The sequence below is a fragment of the Ptychodera flava genome, unplaced genomic scaffold (genome assembly GCF_041260155.1).
Source record: "Ptychodera flava strain L36383 unplaced genomic scaffold, AS_Pfla_20210202 Scaffold_29__1_contigs__length_4469600_pilon, whole genome shotgun sequence".
NCBI lineage: Eukaryota > Metazoa > Hemichordata > Enteropneusta > Ptychoderidae > Ptychodera > Ptychodera flava.
This window is the reverse complement of record NW_027248351.1, coordinates 1,627,401-1,648,293: the sequence shown is the minus strand read 5'-3', so window position 1 is coordinate 1,648,293 and position 20,893 is coordinate 1,627,401. Positions and strand designations below refer to the sequence as shown.

The following is a 20,893-nucleotide window of genomic DNA, read 5'->3' as shown; positions in this document are numbered from 1 at the left end:
ACCTATTACCACGGTGTGTACTCTGCAGCTAACGTACCAGTGTCTGTATCATGTGCAGTATCTAAATTATCTATAAAGTCATAATAAATCTTACAGTTCGAATCTAACCACATCCTAGAACATAACCATATACACTCGATCTCGCTTCTACTGTCTATGATGTAAGCATGTAACATGTGCCAGTGGCCACAAAATGCAAGAAAGCCTCGTTCTAATTTTAAACAGATCCATGAGTATGACACCGATCCGTGTCGTCTGTCAGGAGATAAAACAAATTGCAGAGAATTCTGGGAATTAAATTATACCTACCTGTTCCCTGTATATCAACAACACATCATCCAGTGTTTAATCAACTTGATGCCGATGATAAACGTTTTGCTGCAAGAATGCGGCAGATGATTTCAAGTGTGTGCAGTTTGTGGAAAACAGACGTGACCTGAGATGACCCCTGTTCAAACAGAGATCGCATCATTACCACAGATCACGAGGAACTGCGTTTTTCACCATGGCAAACATAGCAATATTGGGTCATTCTTTTCAGAAAAAAATAGATCAATAAAACATGCCGATTCTCAAAATTAACGATGAAATAAAACTATTTTATTTTTATTTCAGATCATTTAATTGACACAAGAACATGAATATACTCAAAATAAACTGTTTGTTTGCGTACATTTTTTGAAAGATTATGAAAGACTTCCCATCAGACAAAAATATTGCCCCTACAACACTGCAGTACTGGAAAATACATTTCAAATTGTACTGGCTGACAAATGAATCTACTGAACAGTCGATCTGTGCAATGATTTTCAAACGACTTGCGTCTTTAAATTGAACTTTGATATCTTGATTTCCATCGATAAGCAACACAACAACGTATTGAAAATAAATTTGTAGGCCTGATGTCTTCGTAACTTACCAAAAAAATGACTGAAATAAAATTGAAGGAATACGATGCATCATAAAAATATATATCTGTGAAATTCGTTATTACTTGAAACAGCAGTGATGTTTCTCGAAACAAAATTCTTACGTAGGAGAGTACAGAGTATTTAATTTTCTGATCAAAACTTGATACTACAGTCAGTATAGATAAAAGTACAATATCATCACATGGCTGTTGTAGATATCAAAATCACGAGGTGACGCTCACCTATTCCTGTACATGTTGGTAAAAGTTGGGTTGAAATCTAAAACATAAAGATTTGGTATCATGAACTTCACAAGAAATGAACGACAACGTTATAAATCGTGATCTACGCTGGTGTCAAATTTCATGTTTGTTTACATCTTACACACGTCTGGGATGTAAGCGTCCTTAGTTACTGCTCTAACTTTGATACAATGTTTCTCGACACTATTGTAATTTCATACGGCAGCAACCACTTTTCTCAGGAAGGATATCGATTATTCTCTCCCTAAAGAACACTATTAAACTGTCTACAAACTATTGAAAATACAAGTAAAAAGCGACACACTTGTGAAGAAAGCACTGTGAATATATCAAAACTACCCTTAAAAAAGTATGTACAGTACATGAAGAAATGCCCTGAGTCGACCCCTCTCTCGACATAGTGAGATCGACCTGGATACAACGCCCTCAACGTAGTTCTTGAACTTAGAACTTAGAATGGCGGTGATCGCTAAAAGGTTGAAGTCGTTGTTTATAAACCATAAATCGGAGTAATCTTCCTCCATCGGATGGAAATATCGACAGATTTCAACAAAATTAACATCATCAGATATGCAGGTATTTTATCTCATCTTATTTTGCACACACAATTAATATTCCGCCCGATATTTATGGCGATGTGATGGAAGGTGTATCTGTACTATTGCCTGTAGACAACCCCTTGTAGAAGTTGACCAAATTTTCGGCGAAAATTTCACAAAATGTGAAAGAATGTTTTCATCGGTATATAAAAAAGTGAGCGACTATATCTCTAAGCTTGTCCGATCCAAAATTTCAATTTTAAAATGAAAAATAACGCCAATATTTAAACATCAACAAACATTTTTGACCAATGTTGTCATTGGGGTATGCCGTGTACAACGGCAGTCAAATACCTCCATGACAAAATTGGTCAAAATTGTTGATGATAAATCCACAAAACATCTCCGTTTTGGATTTCTAACATCCCTGAGATGAATCGACTGACAAAAATCACAATTTTTGTCAACAACCATATTTCTAAATTTGTAAAAATAACCTTGCAATCAACTTGTTGCCATGACATCCTTGTCAACAATGCAGTCAAGTCAATGCAATGTGTTCAAACTTCAACGCTCACAAAATTATTCCTTTCAAAAAATTCCTCCAAATTCTGACATTTTGATGTCATGTAGACATACACTTCATGTTGGTGTATTTTATCTACTTGGAAAATACTTTGATTTGGTCACTGTATCCCTCTACAACACCAATTTTATCACCCATGACTGCAATGTACACAGGTAAACTCACATGACCTTTGAAAAGATCACAGATAAACTTTCCATCACATCCATATTTTACGATCCATTCTCTGATGACGTCACCAGTAGAACGAACTCTGACGTAACCACAAACATAAACATTATCATCTTCATCCACAGCAATGTATCCGTATCCATCAATCTCTGATTCTGTCCTTGGTAGCTGTAGCTGACTTTGTCCGAATTGATGTAAAAAATTCAGGTTGCTGTCAAAACACTTGATGCACTCATTGCCCCAGTCATAAACCATGATGACATTTTTGCTGTTTACAGCCACAGACACAGGCCAGAAGAATTTTGTTTGGACACTAGTTTGACCACCGACATCTTTGACATACTCTCCACTTAGAGTGTACTTGACCAGTCTATCATCTCTGTCCTCAGGTTGTGAGATGTCCCAAGAGGTCAAACTCAAAGTGACCAAAACAAAGTCATCCATCAGAGCTATGTCCCAGACTACTTTGATGTTTTCAGGTAGAGTAATTATTTTGATAATTTTACCATTTTCATCACAAACAACAATTTGTTTATTTTCATAATCAAGTATGAAATAGTGGTTGAAACGTGAGATGGCTACACTCCATGGCCGGAATGGCTTTGCAAACTGACCAGCAAAGCTTCCTAGGACTTTGTCACAGGTATAATCTTTGTTCAATATCTGTACAATATTGTTACCATAGTCACACACCACAAGTTTATCACGGTGGAAGGCTAAACCACATGGCAGCTTGAACTTCTGTCCTGGGCCTTGATGTTGACCATTGACCAATGTCACTGACCAGTCACCTGAAAGGTCAAAGGTTAAACCTGTCAAAATTATTGAACTCATTGTTGCACAGCTTATTTCTTGTTCTGCAGTGAAAAGAAACATATTTTTATTCATGTTTTCATCGCCTCATTTTTTTTTGAAAACTGAAATAATTTTAAGATTGTTTTTTCAGCAAATTCTCTCTCAATTATTGGTCATTTCGCAAAGTTGCCATAGCAATATTTTTAGCAGAAATAGGCAAAATAAGTATTTTTGTCATACATTTTTAATTTCTGAAACTAAATTTCAAATTCTTCCACTTTAGCATATTTCTACAATTTTAGCAATATACCTAATAGTTACAATAACATGAATTCATTCACTTATTACCGTAACCATGGCAACATTTTTTGATGACAATGGCTCAAAATATTTATTTTTCTCTAACTTTTCTATTTCATGCAGTAAATCCAAAATTTTTTTTGGAAAAGATAACAATTGGACATAAGCTTGTTTATTATGTATTAATGCATGAGTACGGTTATAAATAATAAGTAACCATGGCAACACAAATATTAAAAATTTGCTGTTTTCATAGAGCTCTTTTCTTGTTGAAGTAAAATGGAAATTCTTTCACAAAAGTTGTAAGACTGAAGTTAGCGCGGTCATTATGTACCAATGCATTACTACCTTTGTAGTATTAATAGTAACCATAGCAACGGATTTTATTCTATTTGCTAAAACTGGAATATAACATTTTCCTTATGACATTTTACAGTTGAAATAACTATTCTTCAGAAAATATTGACACACTGTAGCTCACTTTCTAATGATCCTTTAAAGACCTATAAATTATAAGGCTGTGTATCCATGGCAATGTGTTATTATTATTATTAAAAATCCTTATTTTGTCAAAAACTTTTAAATTTTATCACAAAGTGAAAATTCTGTATTGTTGCACTGGAGATTTGTGAGTGTTAATATACGGTAAATGTTAAATGTTAAGTTTCAGTGAATTTTTGTTTGAATGTTCTTGTCATTTCGACCAAGATTTTCTTCTGTACACATATACATTTTTACAGAAGTGCAAACAAGTAACCATGGCAACATAAATATTCAAATATGCTTTTCTTCATAACTCCTTCAAGGGTTAAAGTATCACAAAGATTCTTGTACAAAAGTTTAAAGACTGAATTAAACTTTGTAATCATGTATCAATACATTAATACACTTAAAGCATTACCGGTAACCATAGCAACAGTTTTTATTCTTTGTAAGACAATGAGTCAAAGAGAATGGCTTACAATGAACGAAATTGGACAAGGCGCCTGAATCAAAGGGTTGGTGATGCTAAGTGTCATGTGCAATAATTAAAGGGGTAACTACATATCACATAGCAAGATGTCTAGGTCAGCATTTACCGGTAGTATCAGGGCCTGAAAAATATGTTTGCCCGACGCCCCGGACAGACTGATTTCTAATGCAGACAAACACAAAACCAGCCCACAGTCAGAAAATTCAGAGTCAACTCAGTGCTTTGCCCATAATGCGTTCTTGTGTCGTTTGACGTAAATAATAAAAAACAATGTCCCCCAAAAGTGCTGTACATGGGTCACTAAAATCAAGGCCAGAGGGACCTCAGACAGACAACATTTTTTAACTACAAAATTACACACTCGGTAGCACGTACAGGTTATTACATCTTTGTGAGACAGTCAAACATCTAAAATTATATTTTTTTCACAACCAAACACTAAAGGAAAATCAGGTTCTCTGTTACAGTGAGCAATTAATGGTATGAGCAAGGCAACGTGTGTCAACCATCATACTGGGCCCTGGGACAAAAATCAAATGCCGGGCCGCATATAATAACTTCCCCACTCATTTTGCATGTAATTTTAAAGTGTAATGAGATGTAATAACTACACAATAATGATTGGAGCGGAAGCATTGATCATATTAAAAGAACAACTAACTTTTCACCAAACAATATGGACAGTGAAACTTAAAAGCACACTTCAAAATGAAATCTGCTAGTGTAGTACGGAGAATCAAATCTCGAGCCACACTGCACAGAGCATCAAACAGCATTGCACTTATATTTGGTGTGCTGGAAGCTCAAAATTTTGTTGAAGTGCTATATCTGTGTCTTTCAAAGTAGTATTTTGCCGTAAATTTCTCCAGAAGGAGTCTCATGAACTCTTTGATCATCCGCAGCTAGCTTGAAAAAGTCGCCCTGCTGAATTCCTTATATGGTCAAGACCCCTATCTTGATTGTAACTGATCTTAAAGCAACCCAGCTTGTCCAAACAGTGGTATGGCAAGTTACTATACTATTAATTATGAGGAGAAAGGAGTTCCTCTCAGATATTGTGTGTTTCAACCTATTCTTTTTTTTTGCAAATTTAATGGAAACGGAAAAGTATCAATCATTGGGGCAATATAAAAATAAACTGAGCTTTACAGCAGTAGAGAAATAAGAAAACCTGTTACATGTGTGCATTAGACAATTGTCTTCAATCACGTCTAGTTAAGGAGTCATACGTGTAATGAGATATCGTATTTATTTCTGTTAAACACATGTAATGTGCTCATTTGCAAGAATCCCCAGAAAACACAAAAGCATATTAATTTCATTATGGTAATATATTTTTTTCCAATTAAAAACTGTAAAATACCACCAATTTGTCACAAACCATCGCAGCAGAGGTCCCACAATCTGGGTAAGAACTGAATTATTTTTTTAAATAAATTTTTTCAGGGCAAGTGAGTTTCTGCTGGAGACAAGTAGAAAAATAGTGGCTAATTGTCCTGGGAAAAGTGGATAAAAATTATATTTTTGAGACCCTGCGTATGTGGCTTAAGGACTGCTGCATCATGGGGGGGGGGGCTGGCTCTTTGAACTCACAAACTAGATCTGTATCATCACAGATCTTTAGTTTTAAAATTTCCTCATTACCATTTTGTCTCATTTAAAATAAACTGAAAATTCTCTGGTATCAATAGCCCTCATACCGTTGTCAAATTCCAAATGATAACTAAATGAATTGATACAGTCATGGAATGTCTGACTGTTTTCCATGGCAACAGTTTAATGATTGTAACTCAAAAATTTCTATTTTCTTTTTCATAACTTTTCCTGTTCCAATAGATGTTTGTTATTTTGAAGTCAAGGTTTTTGGAATTTTCTGGTCATGATGACAAGAACTGTGCATTAAAATAGTTTCACAAGTAGACAGTCATAATGTTATCAAAGTTTCTAGATCATGTACACATTTCTATAACCTTAGGGAGCCTTCGTTTACGGCCGGGGTTGGGCCGACAAATCCTTCCTGTGCATCAGTCAAAATAAGTGAACCCCGGCCACTTCAAATTGTCCCATTAAAATTGATGAGCCCTCCCTTTTTAAGATGACAAAAATTTCATGACACCCCCCCCCCCCCCGACCCCAAATTGCTTTAGAGTAAGTAGCCCCAATTTTAAATTGTACCACTGGCCATTGCTGGTGCTTGGATTCAATATAACATCAGTGGAAAAGAGATTTTTTCCAAGATCCTGCTCTTCTTCCAGAACTGGTATACACTGTACACTGTGTCTCGGAAGGTTCACTCGGAACATTTTGAAAATGTTATTCATCACTTATGGTCCTGACAATTTCATGGATTAAAATATCATCATTCTTTTTCTCGGTAAAAAAGCTCTGAGTCCAATATGTCACAGTCACTGTCACTATCTGTGTAATTTATCCTTGTCCTTATACATTGCAGGAAAGTAAAGACCTGGTGTCTGCTTTCAGTGTACTTGGCATGAGGCCACTGTCTTTTCTCAACTCAGAGGAACTTCACTGTTGGGGCAATGAGCAGATTGATCAGCTAGTGGACCACTATGGATGCACCAAACACAATGACCCTGGTGATGGTGACTGTGGAGACCAGTGCAAGGAGAGTGTCAACATTGTGGATGTAAGGAACACTAGATCAGAATGGAACCAGATTAAGCAGCTTGCGTTGTGTCAGCATTATACCAGGGACAGTTTTGACAAACTGTGGTCTCTTATTTACACACATCATAGAGATAATTCCTAGCCTGACTGAGATAGCCACCATAGCAATGACTTTGCCAGTTCATTCTGCTGACTGTGAAAGGGGATTCAGTGTGTAAAACAACATAATAACATATGACAGAAACAGACTTGGTACTGAACGGCAGGACACACTACTAGCAACTACCGCTATTATGGTAGAGGGCACTGAAATGAAAAAGTTCAACTTTATCAGTGCACTTTCACACTGGAAAGAAAAACTTCTCATAAAATTTTCACTAAAAGGCACTGATATGTTCTATCAGTAGATGTGTACTGAGTGTATGTGTTCTGAGTGTTAATAAAACAGTTGTTAAGATGGATGATATGAGTCCTTTTTTTTTACATGCATAGAATTAGGTTCACATTTGCAGTTTGACTTTTAACATATTTATCTTGTCTCACAAAAATTGTATCTTGTCCAGTCCCACTTTTTTATTGATGAGTGGGACAATTTGATCCACAATGTGTTTTTTTTCTGGTAAGAACACTGTGTGATATTGCACTTTTTCCCATGATTCAAAATATTTTGTCTCAAACAGCAACTTCCGCCACCATTTTTGTCTGTTTTTGCAAAAATTTGTGCGACTTATATATGATAAATTTAAAATGGGTTTTCCAGAATAAGCGACCCCAAAGATTGTACATAAGTAAAATCCAGCTGTGGTGAACTAATCCCCTTTAAAGGCCGACCGAGGATATTAAGGGATCCTTCACTGGGTGCATATATAAATTGAATGGCAGAGGTCAAACAACATGAAAGAGGCTCCGTAAAAAGCACAGTTTTGTTGAACTCGAGGGATTTCTTTGGAGTATTAGGATTAGGATTAGTCTTTGCCAAATAAACTGAGTTTACTAGTTCATCAATATTCAATAGTCTATATTCAGTATCTGCATTCAATATTCAATAGTCTACAGTGACAAAACAGCCAACTTCTGGCCGTTGGTTTCAAAACTATGGCTTTAAAATGTGAAAATCAGCTGAAGTGAACTTCCCCTTTCAGAGGTATATACAAAAAAGTATATTTATGTATTTCTTCCTCATTGCTAATTGACATAAAAACCAAAGTCATTGAAACTTGTCATTTATATTCCAGCCTTTGTGTTTATTTATCCAGATAAGTTCTGTACTTCTCTTTCCTGAAAACTGGTCAGATATCAACATTAGTGCCATGCAACAGTACAAGGGGAACCTTTCAATGTATGCCAGGTTTCAGTTTAACATACAGTTTGCACCTTATCATTGCTTTTAATACCTCAGCCAAAGGCTGATAGGAATTGTTCATTGCCCTCATCAAGCTAAATTTACAAGAAGACAAGCCTGTATAGAGTTGTCTTGGCAAGATATTCATGTGACAGATAATACATATACTGAAGTTGTTCAGATTTACAGTGAAATGACTTCAGAGAATTATAGAATCTCACACCTTCAAGGACCGGGGTCAGATTTCTCACACAGTTTGGGGATATTTTGTCTCATACGAGTCGCAGGCAAGTGTAAGACAAAATATCCCCAACGAGTGTGAGAAATCTGATCCCAGGTCCTTGTGGTGTGAGATTCTTTTTCTCACATGACCACAAAATGCGTGAAATTTACACCAGAAACATTGCATGTTTAACTGTAGAGGCAACTTCGTGGCCATATAGTATCCCGTGTCATTAACGCAAACTCCGTGGTGAGTTCCGCTGCAGGTACTTCAACTTCTGATACGGATGAGATGTCTAACAGAAAAAAATTGGCTTTTGTTTCAAGTGGTCTATGTTCACCAGTTATTTGGAAGATTCAGCAGGTTTTTTAGTCTGGCACCAACCCGGGGGTTACCAACAACCTACAACGTTATCCAAAATCATGACAATGCTGTAGTCTGCCCCCGTACTCTGACCTGCTTACTTTGTAGTTCCAGTCTGTGTGTTAATAATTGGATAATATTTTGGAGTGTAACAAAAGGCTGTTTATAATCAAATCAGGGCTCGAGCGCTCGTGTAATATATACTACAGAGTGTGGGATGATTTCTGAGAGTGGGGGATGATTTTTCCCCCACCATCGATCCCACACTCCTGGTGGCCAGGAATGTGAGAATGAAATCATGCAGAGAGTCATTTTTATTTCCAAAAATATTTTTGAACTTTTGATTTGATGGCTACTTATGAAAATCAAGCGACCCCAAACTCTGTGCTGTTTGAACATGATTCCATCCCACTCTGTGCAATGCACAATACATGATTCCCCCCCCCCATGGATTTTGCCGGCCCATCCCTGTAATAACCAAACACTCCCTTTGTACAAACATAAAATATTGCATTGACTCTGTTCCATAATGTGGTTTTCGTCCATTTTAGTCATACAGATTTCAACTGTGAAATTTTCCAAGATATCTGTCTGGCATGGTGTCACACTTTTAGATACCGTTTAAGTATGTTGTGAAGACAGTCTCTTGATAAGTAACTGTTTCTTTGAAAAGTCCATTGCTGATTTGCAATATTTGACCCTAGCCTAGCTGTGATATGGCAGCAGTGCTGTGGTGTATAGACTGTGCTCAGGTCAAAGGTCATTGCCACAGAACCACTGCGAACCACCCCATAGACTTTTTTTGTAATTTACGACAATACTGATTGCAATAGCATGGTGTTGCTGATTTAGCTCACAAAATAATGACATAGGTTAATCTTTGAATAGATCAACCTGTACCTACTTTATCACTGACTATCTACAACTCATCTCCTACTCCTGCTAACTGACTGTGACGACATGTATTTTCAACAATTTATTGGTGAGCTGTCGACAGTTTCTGCTCGACTTTGAATTTTTGACCTCAAAGGTATTCACTATATGTTTTACACCAGAGGGCAAAGATCACAGAGTCTGTTGACGGCTCTCTGGAAAATGGTTGAAAATACATGTTCATATTGTCGAGGTACTAAGCTGCAGGAGTATAGAATAAATCATAAGTAATCAATGATAAAGCAGATACAAGTTGATTTATTCAACAAGTAATATATTTCATTATTTTGTGAGTTAAATCAGCGATCGTTGACACTATAGCAAAAAAGTCTATAGGGTGGCTTGCAGTGATTCTGCGGTGATGACCCTTGACCCGAGCACAATGGATACGCCACAGCACCACTGTGATTTCACAGCTGAAATTAACCATTTGTCAGGGAGATCTTTCAATATTAACACCTTTACCATATATCTCTCCATCCTGGTGACATTTACCATAAAATATTAGCCATGATATTTTATGGTAAAAGTCGATCTACATATGCATAAAAAATTTATTAGTTTTTGGAGTGTTTCTGACCTATATTTGCATATTGAAAGTAAACAAAACACAACATGAGCCACTCTCTACCCACATCTGTGTATCGAGTTAAGTAAGCCCTGGAATTTTCCCATTTTCATTATTTTACAAATTAATATGGATTCACATCATGTGGAAAGGTTAAACCATTCTTAGATTTGGCAGTTTATTTTCTAAATTTTACAACTTTGGTTTTCTTTTATTCTAGCCCGCAATAATTGAATGAAATGGTGAAAGTTTACAAGATGTCAAAGAGTGATCACTGCAGTACAGGTAATGAGGTCAAAATTCAGAGGTGAGTGTCTGACAAGCACTGTCCTAGTTTGGTTACTTGTCCTGGTAATAAGATAATATTCCCTAATATTTTTCTTTGATTAGCTCGGAAAATACGAGTGATGTAATGACCATGTCACCACATGTCGAAGATAAGTGGTGACACAGTCATTATGTCACTCGTATTTTCCGAGCTGAACGAAGAAAAATATTAGGAAAAACAGTAATATACTTATCACATGCACAAGCCAAGAATTTATTTTTTGCAAAGTAAAAGAAGTTTTCGTTGACAATTCAACATTTAAACTTTTGAACTACTTTTAGGAATTATATCAATAAGCCATGAGCAAGTTGTTAATCATTTTCTGTCATCTGTCGCGTGAGCTAGTAAAACAACGTTCACGTTCATGTATGGACAAATGCCAGACGACCTCTAAGTCTACCCATACCTTCTGCAAAGATATACACGATTTCAAAGATAGCATAGGCCTAGAAATTTACTGCAGACAAAGATACGCTATTTTTCGGGAACAAAAATCGACTGAATCTCGAATGCACGAACACTGTGTAAGTAACATTGGGCTTGACAGAACCCACGGTAACGGGACTAGCTTCAAGTTTTTTTGTTTTTTATTCTGCAAATAATCCATGTAATTCCTTAGGAATATCAGGCAGTACACTATATGTGTTTTCATTGCTTGGATTATTATTGCTGTAGTCTAAGAAAATTAAAATTTCATTACATGACCTAAATTGGTCAGGCCTGGACACCACACATGACCCTTTTGCTGCAGTGGAAGCCATATGTCTACGACATGAAAGGACACGACTGTACGAATACAAACCCCTATATTTTTGACAAAACTAAAACACAAGGACTCAAAATTTGCCTATTGGATGTACTTTGTGAGACTCTAAAATCATGACTAATGTTTACAATGTTTTCACTTAAAGACACATTTTTTGATTGGAGAAATACCGGCTGCCATGTTGTTTTACATTGACGAACACACCGAAGATCAATGCAAAAACAAAGGTCTGACGCACCAAAATTGATGACATTAGACGCGGGTTGTCGTGACGTAGAGAATAATGCCGTACTTTTTGTTTGGAGACGACAAACTAATGGCTTATGCATGTGATAATTGTGTTTGTCTTCAACACAGGGTCCAGCTTGGGAAGTGGGCCAGCGATTGAGTGTTCATATGCTTCAACACAAGGTCTATAACAGAGTAAATTGCAGCAGTTTTTGTTTTGAAGTGTAACAGAACACATGATACAAACATGACAATTTCCTCAGACTCAACTCTAGATCTATCTCTGTTAAATTCACAGATATTATTAATACATAGATATCATCATCAATTTCAGTTGCTATGGTGATAACTGCTCCAGAATTCATGCATTCCTCTTGTCCTGAAGATGTCCTGTGTTGTTCATAAATGAGCACATCAAATCTGCTTTCTTCATAAGTTACTGTTCCTAGCATGAATGCAGGCATGGCATGACATCAGTGACCTTAATATGAACTGTAGTCAACAATCTGAGGCAAACTTCATGTCAATTCCTACTTGATGTTCTTGCCTTAAATTTCTTTGTAGGACAAGGGAGGGTAAGCCTAATTCAAGCTTCATGCCACGATTCACGTGCCATGATTCAAATGCCCCAATTCGCGATTCACGTTCTGCAGTTGAAGCTACAAACAGATGTATTTTCACTCAGATTTACTAAATCAATTCATGTACACTGATAATCACCATTAGGACATCAAGGGTGCCTTCTATATGCATGAAGTGGTGGCCTGTGATACGCGGTGTGTAAAATGGTGATCCTTCAAGAGTGTTTCAAGTGATCCTCACCATTTTCATGCACAACTGAAACTGGTTACTGATAATAGGCCCAGTAGTAAAATCAAGGTCAAAGGTCACTCTGGTCACATAACATTTTGTCAAATACTTTTCTTTATTATTTTAAATGCTTTTCCCTGTCCACCAAAATCAGACTTCTAAGCTCTATCAGTTAACCTAGAATTAGATGTGCAGAATTAATGAGGTACAGGATGATGTGAGGGTTAAACAAGCATCAGGGACAACCCCAAATTTTGGTTGTGCAATTAGGTTCTATACCGGTCATTCTTCAATAGACACAAGCCCTCTTGGACTTTTTTTATGGATAGGATAATAGCTTAGCTGGAGAGGTAAAGGGCATGTCAAAGGTCATAGAAAAATTCTGCAACAAAATACTATAAAAATCTTCTTCTCTAAATTGACCAGGCATGTGACCTTGAAACTTGGGACATAGGAGCCTGGCTCTATGGTGTACAAAGAATTTGTAAAGAAATTTGATTGATCAAACTGTCAGAACAAAGCAAGAATAAGTGAGAAAAATTCAGACAATTTGGTCAGCTAACCCCAATTCCTGGGCCCCTGCTGTGCTTCACCTTACAAAAAACTCAGCAATCAAAATTGTCAAATAAGTTGGAAGAAAGTTGAAATTTTTTTTAATGTTGTTGATTAGTCAGTGCCTTAATTACAAGGCATCTGTGTTTACATAAAGTGATTTTGACGTCATCACTTCGTCTCTATACCACTTCTACATCCTTGCCGAAATAAAGTTTGAATGATAGAGTTGACAGACGCTGGATATCACCACACATCTACCGTACCTATCAGATAAGCTCTGTGTTGCTGACAGCTGAACTAAACATTTACGTACCAGAGACTTGAGTGGCTTTGGTCTGGACTTCTTGAGGGATAGGGTTTTTCCCTTGATGATGAGGTGATGTCAAATGTCCTTGTGGGGATGATCTGTACTCTTTGGGCTGCAGATGAAATACACAGACAACAAACAAACAGAGCAGATAAAAAGACATTGTTTGAGAATGATAATACAAAACAAATGAAAAAGGACAGCTCCAGAGACAGCAAAAGTGTCTGCTTGTGATAGGGTGTTGACACTGATTTTTTTCTTATTTTTCAAATAGAGTGTTTCATGACTACACATTCAATACAGAGTAAAACACCATTAAAATATCATGGATAGTTTTTATCAAAACGAATCAGGAACACAGAGGTGCACTGGAAGTTGGTTGCTCATAATGAGAACGCACTGACGAATGTGGTAAGTATCTGAATATCTTTGCAGCCAATCAAAGGACATCAATATGAAATATCCTGTAGAGGAACAACATCGCAATACTTTCATTGGTCTAACTTGATATTTTCATTATATGAGGGCTGTTACTGAATGCTGTACTTTTACACTTAGCAGGATATTGGTTTTTGTAGACTGCTCATGGCATAGCTTAAGTAAAGGGACACTTACTTTGATTTGTAATTATATTTGCGCGAGATACTCAGTGAAGCCTATATACATAATTGTGGAAAGTTCCATTCAGCACACAACAACTGCTACCAACCTTTTGTGTGGACTGTATGTTGGACTGATTCTCTTCTTTCTGAGGTATCATCTGACCCGGTAAGGTCCCCTGGGTATGTGACTGATCAGTTGGGTATGGCATCGACTGAGCATGGGGGTACACAAGAGGTGAAGTGGGTGGACCTGTTGCTGCAGACGCTTGCATCATGTGACCTGCAGACATCTCATGATGATGTTGTGGTGGTTGCTGAGGCATGAAAGTGGGATCTGCAAGAATCACCAAGCAAAGGAGTGTCTGTAGTTGAGCGGCGATACAGCTCTGCAGTGTTATGTAGACAATTTGTGACACATGTGTTGATGAAAAAGGTGAAAATCTTTGATAGTTAATTTCAGTATAGCCTTACCAACACTGGTAAAAATAGCTACAAAAATAAAGAATTGTTCAATATATCATATTTAGATAACCCCTAGGAGCCAGTGTTTACAAAACATCAAAGATATCAGACAGATACTTTTTAAGAAACAAAATTTTGAACAAAAATTGCCAAATTGCCCTAAATTTCATCGCTACAGTATATCACATTTGGATAACCCCTTGACATTTATGTACTAAATATCAAAGCTATCAGATGAGTAGTTTTGGAGAAAAATTTTTGTTGTCCAAAAAGCAAAAATTGCCCTAAAAATACAAATTCCAGATTTCATCATAATTTTGATATATCACATTTCGATGACATCCTGTTAACCTGTATATTTGTACAGTTTTGGTAATTATAACTTCATTTGAACAAAATCGCATCTGATTTCTATTATGCATCAATAATGTGCATGTTTGGATTTTAAAAGAATATTTTGGTGTTTGCTCAAGTAATGCAAAATGAGAGAAAAATAGTTTGAAACTTAAAGATATTTGTTCCAACAATGGTGGTAATTTTCAAATAATCTAACACATAGTCTAAGACACTGTACCTCTCTCTGCTTGTTTCTTCTGAGAAGAATGTTCCAAATTATGTTTGAATTCTTCAACTGTATAATCAAGTTTCTTGACCAGCTTCTTCTCCTCTTCAAGTTCAGACTGTAATTTCTCTCTCTCCCTCCTTTCTGTACTCTTCCCAATACGTTGACTGACCAATGACTGCTCAGTGCTCTCTAACTTCTCTGTTACTTCCTCACATCCTTCTTCCAAAGTAGCCTTCTCTCCTTTGCCTCATTCAGTTGAGATTCTAGAGTGATTTAGCATGGATATCTTCCAGGGCTGACAGATTAAAAAATGTACAGATTTATACCAATAATAAATGTTAAATTTTTCATGGAATCAAAATTTAGTTTGAACGTATGGAAATCAGTGACCAATATTTACCATATCAGTGTTTTAATGTCATTGGATGCATTCATTGCTATCCAAAAACAGTGACTGTGGATGTCCAGGCTGAGTGGTAGTGTGGCAAAATATCACAAGGGCATTGTGGGATATCTAAGGATTCATACATCATCAGCAATACAATCCTAAGTAGACAATTATTAATACTAATCAGAATGTAAATTTTATGTAAATTTACATTTGAAGATATGTGTTCTCTGACTGAAATACACAAACCTTATGTCAGTTACTTACCGGTTCTATCAGCTGTTCCTGTGATCATTGTGTCAGATTTCTGATCAGTGTCTTCATCCTGAAATTGTTAATGTGTCAGTGTAACAAGATTTAATGTGTTTGTTGTCGCAATGGTTTTATGACATCATATATGCCTTTCTATAAAACATGTAAATGTATAATATTGCAAAATTCTCTGCAGCTGCAATGCAGGTAAACTTTGTTGAATTGTGTCCAGTTTTTCTATCATTGCCAAGGTCATATTGAATGCCAAGAAACTTACATAAAGGTGTATCTCTTCAGCATCCTTTCCTTCAATGACATCATCAGAGACTTTGACTGGTTTAAGTCCACTGCCATCTCCTGAATGGGCGAAAATATGACAAGCTGTTCCGACTGTTTTAATATATTACCATTATGTAAATTTAACTAGGGAGGTACGGTACAATTTCATATCTATAGTCAATTTAAACTATAAATGAAACATACATACATGTAGAATTGTCAGTTATTAGTCGCATGGAATATGACATACAAGGTGAAGGTACAAGAAATAAAGTGCATTAATCAGAAGTGTTTGCATAAATGTATAACTGCAGCTGATAGTTACATAGGCATAGAGCCTATATATTACTCTGCACTACGGCCCAAAAGTATGCCTCAGTGTACGGTATTCCGCGAAGCATAATTTCTATCGAACAGCGCTCTCCACCGGTCGCTATTGACAACGGCGAACATTGTATCAATATATTTTCAATAGATTATCGATCGAAAATCTGTTTGGGCGCCTCTTGTGCCGGGCGCTCGTGTGTTGAGGTCACGTCATAAACATTTCCACAATAACCCATGATTGACTTATACACTTTGACATCAAGGTATCCATTGATTTCCTGTACTGACAGTAAATCCGACGACACTTTTTTCAGTTTTGGTGATACTTTTATGTACGTTTCAGCACATTTTGGCGCACCTCGGCGTAGTTGGCGCCATTGTGAACGGGCGACAACATGCGAGTGAGCGAGACAACAATGTATCAATTTCAGACAAAAGGATATCGATCGATAACGTTCACTGCACGATTACAGTGGAGACTCTACGCCCGTTCGCCTCTGTTCTGTGTTATTTTTGCAGTTTACTGGAATTTTCATATTGATATTCGCCAAAATTTGGTATAAATTACAACAACCTGACTGGTATTTGGTCTGTACAATTTAAGAGACGCTAACCGATTAAAATGGGTCAATATTAGACCCTGATTCTGCATGTGCAAACGCCGTAAGATCGCCATTTTATTGAGGGCAAGAGCAAAAATTCAGCGATCGGAAAAATAAAATGCAACTAAAACAAGTTTCGCCGAGAAATTCAAAAAACTAAAACGACAGCAATTTTGTATATATATCAAGGAAACACCGTGCCAGTTTTCACTATAATCGGTTCAGAGTTGAGAAATTTGAACGAGCGAGAGTTGTACGGTCTGTTCAGTACATTAAACGCCATTGTTTTCTATGGGAAATCGAGCAGATTAGACACATCGTAAAATGAAAAATACATCTGAAAAACACCGTTGGTTTAACTTTTTCATTTCGCTGTTATTTTTTAAAATATTTGGCATGACACATATCATGAAGGGTAACTAAAACTCTATGGTTTTATTTTTTTGAGTTTCCCTCTTATTTTTATGAAATGACGAGTTGAAGATCGTTTTGCTGTTTACTGTGTTTTTACTTGATTTTGCATATGTCTGTTATCGCTTATGTATTTTTGGAATTCCCTTGTGAAATGCTTCGCAAAATATAATTGAAAGGGCAGTATATACGGGAAATAGGACCTGTTGCTCTTTCATTAATATTTAGATGTGCAGCAAGGAAATACGGCGAAATTTTCACATGACGCGGGAGGTGAAATTGACTCTCTGAACGCGCACTCAACGTATGTGTGGCGAAAATTCGGGACGCTATTACCGTACAAAATGGGGCGCCTTTGGGCGCTGTGCTGCATGTAAATTTACATTATCGCCACTGAAACGTAAACACACTTAATACAGAATTCTTACTGTTGGAATTATTTAACTTAAATGTGCTAATAACTGCATTCAATCATTAGATTTATATCATACCAGTGTGTTGATTGCACAAATTCAGTGATCTGATTGGTCGTCACATAGACAGAACGGTGGTATGTTCATCATATAACACGCTTGGCACACATGCGAGCTTTGTAATTTCAATATACTGTTATGATTTAATAGCTGCAATAAAATATCACACCCAGTGATGGTACACCATGAGATTTTGACCCGTTCACAAAATATATGCAAGGGCAACAACAAGTGCATATATGTCAAGGTCAAAATCTCGTGGTATACCATCACTGGGTGTGATTTATTGCTTAAATATCAAAATTTATACTGTATGATGGAATCAAGTGTGTATAATAATATTTGTTCACTGAAAATACATTGTACATTTCAGACTGACATTAGTCCCCTGTTCATTATCTGAGGGACTTTGTAGTTTTGGTCATGTCCATGCGTCCGATGTGTCCATCACCAAACATTTCCCTTACATGTGTGAACCGATTCTTTAAAATTGATCTACATCAACATATGCCCGTCGATTTGTTTTACGATACAATCAAATACGGTTGCAAGGCGGCCATTTTGTTACAATTTTTCATGTCTGGAGCCAAAACTCAGACATGTCATACCAATTTTTTCAAAGTTGGTACAAATTTAAGACATGGACCTATCATACATATGCAAGTCAATGGTTTCCAAATGCAATGAAGTATGGCTCCATGACCGCCATTTTATTGCATCTTTTCTTTTTCAACCATTTAAAGTTGGTACAAGGACATTGACCTATATATGGCATGCATATGCATGTCGGTTTATTTCACAAAACAATCTGATGTGCCTGCCAAACGGCCATTTTGTTATGAATGTCAATAAGTTTCCAAATGCAATGCAATATGGCTACATGCATGGCAACCATTTTGTTGCGTTTTTTCATGTCCAGAATTGTAACTCAAAAATTTTTCAACCAATGTCATTCAAAGTTGCTACAAGGACATTGACCTGTGCCACAAATATGCATGTCGATTTGTTTAACAAAACAATCCAATATAGCTGCCTAGTTGCTATTTTGTTACGATTTTACCCTCTAATGGCCATCAAACCTGCACATACTTTTTACTCAGAGTACTTCAAGATATCCGTGCTGGTTGCAGGATGAGATTCCGACAGTATCCCACTATGGTACAACCAGTCCCATTGGAGAGTTCAAGTATCTATGCACATACTGTATGCCTGGCCAGAATACGCTGGATTTTGCTCTGAGTTTGCATTTTTCTATACTGAGGTGGCCAGTATGAATCTGCTGGAGTATTTCTTCTCTCATGATTTCTGGAATTAGCAGTCTACTGCCTATCAGTATTATTCCATCTTGTATGGAGACATATCACAGATTGACCAGTATGGCTTGATGTCAGGGTGGACATCCTTTATGCTGTTAGGCCATCCTTTCACAATTTGCTCACTTAACAGTTGCAGCACATAGTCTTTTGCTGTAGCAACTTTTATTTCTGACTGCTTTATAGGTGTTACATTCACCAAGTGGTGTATCTGGATTCCCATATCATTGATTTCATTGGTGTCATGAGGTGACAATCTTGACAATGCATCAGCCAGTATAATCTGCCTACCTGGCTTGTACCGGATGTCAAAATCGTATGGCTGAACTTTCAGCAGCATCCTCTGAAGTCGAGGTGGTGCTTTGGTCAAATTCGATGAATTTGCTCCAAAGAACGGTGGTCGCTTTCAACTCTGAAGCTTCTACCATACAAGTATGTGTGAAATTTCTCACATCCATATACCATGGCTCACATCTCCAGCTCTATGTCTGTGTATCTTGTTTCAGCAGGTGTTAGTGCCTTTGATGCGAATGCTACTGGCTTGTTTTCCTGTACTAACACAGCACAAATTCCTTTGCTGGATGCGACTACCTGTAGTGTGATTGGCTTTTTTCGGCCATAGGATGCCAAGGTAGATTCACTGCTGACTAGTCTCTTTACAGACTCAAATGCTTTGCCGTGTGACTGGGTCCACTCAAACTCAGTATCTTCTCTGATTAGTTCTCTCAAAGATGCTGTATGTTCTGTCAGTTTGGGTATAAATGGCCCCATATAGTTCACCAGACCTAAGAATGTATGAAGCTCCTTCTTATTTGTGGGCGGTTGCATCACTTCTATGGCCTTGCTTTGTCAGGGTTGGGCGTGACCCCCTCCACTGTATACAGCATGCCAAAGAAACTGCATTCTGTGGTTTTAATGTAGCATTTTTTTGTTCAACTTGATGCCAGCTTTCCTGGTTTGTTCCATGGTTTCATGGAGATGTATGTCATGGTTTCTTTCTCCATAACCAAATACTTCAACATCATCTGCGATGCCTACAGCACCTGTACATTTCTTGTGCGTTTCATCTGTTTTAAACTGGAATACATCTTGGCTCATACGGAGACCAAATTGCATTCGTCTGAAACCATATCTCCAAAATGGGGTGTTGAATGTCGTCAGGTACGATGACTCTTCATCCAATCTGACACTCCAGTAGCCGCTTCGGGCGTCTAGTTTGCTGAACAATGATCCGGCTAGTCGTGCGGCAATTTCCTCCAATGTCGGTGTTGGTTAGTGATCTCTTTTAATCGCTGCATTTAAGTCTTTTGGGTCTAAACATATGCGGACTGAAGAAAATAGAAATAAGATGTAAAGTTGACACAGGAGCTCAAGGTAACATATTACCTCTCCGTCTTTTCCGCCTGATATACCATGTATGCAACCATTTTCTTTTTCTCGTACAACTGGAATTTACCCAATCAGTAGGTTTGTTGACTTTGATGATGATTTCTTTTTCTTCCATCTCTTGTAATTCTGCTTTCAGCTTATCTCTAATCTCAAGTGGTACTCTGCGAGCTGGATATATCACTGGTTTCACTTCTTGGTCAAGGATTATGTGGTAGGTTTAGTTTTCAAAACACTCTACTAC

The 20,893-nt window shown here is 37.1% G+C and overlaps 2 protein-coding genes and 1 long non-coding RNA gene across 3 annotated transcripts in view; 1 reads left to right on the top strand and 2 right to left on the bottom strand.

The window, feature by feature from the left end:
- Positions 1 to 578: 578 nt before the first annotated feature.
- LOC139127181 (tripartite motif-containing protein 3-like) lies at positions 579 to 15,473 on the bottom strand. The gene is made up of 4 exons (XM_070693106.1): positions 15,228 to 15,473; positions 14,299 to 14,525; positions 13,596 to 13,701; positions 579 to 3,261 (listed from the first exon to the last, which is right to left on the bottom strand). The coding sequence occupies exons 2-4, from the start codon at positions 14,512 to 14,514 to the stop codon at positions 2,375 to 2,377; spliced, it is 1,209 nt and encodes a 402-aa protein (XP_070549207.1). The 5' UTR covers positions 14,515 to 14,525; positions 15,228 to 15,473; the 3' UTR covers positions 579 to 2,374.
- LOC139127197 (uncharacterized) lies at positions 2,846 to 7,627 on the top strand. Its single transcript, XR_011550947.1, has 2 exons — positions 2,846 to 2,949; positions 6,991 to 7,627. It is a non-coding gene; the product is annotated as an uncharacterized lncRNA (long non-coding RNA).
- A 400-nt stretch (positions 15,474 to 15,873) lies between the features above and the next one.
- The window catches only part of LOC139127177 (uncharacterized), a 272,426-nt gene continuing 267,406 nt past the window's right edge, over positions 15,874 to 20,893 (bottom strand). Inside the window, exons 14-15 of the mRNA XM_070693098.1 lie at positions 16,136 to 16,215; positions 15,874 to 15,931 (exon numbers count right to left, since the gene is read on the bottom strand). The gene's annotated coding sequence lies outside the window, so the exon portion shown is untranslated. The remainder of the gene's footprint in view (positions 15,932 to 16,135; positions 16,216 to 20,893) is intronic.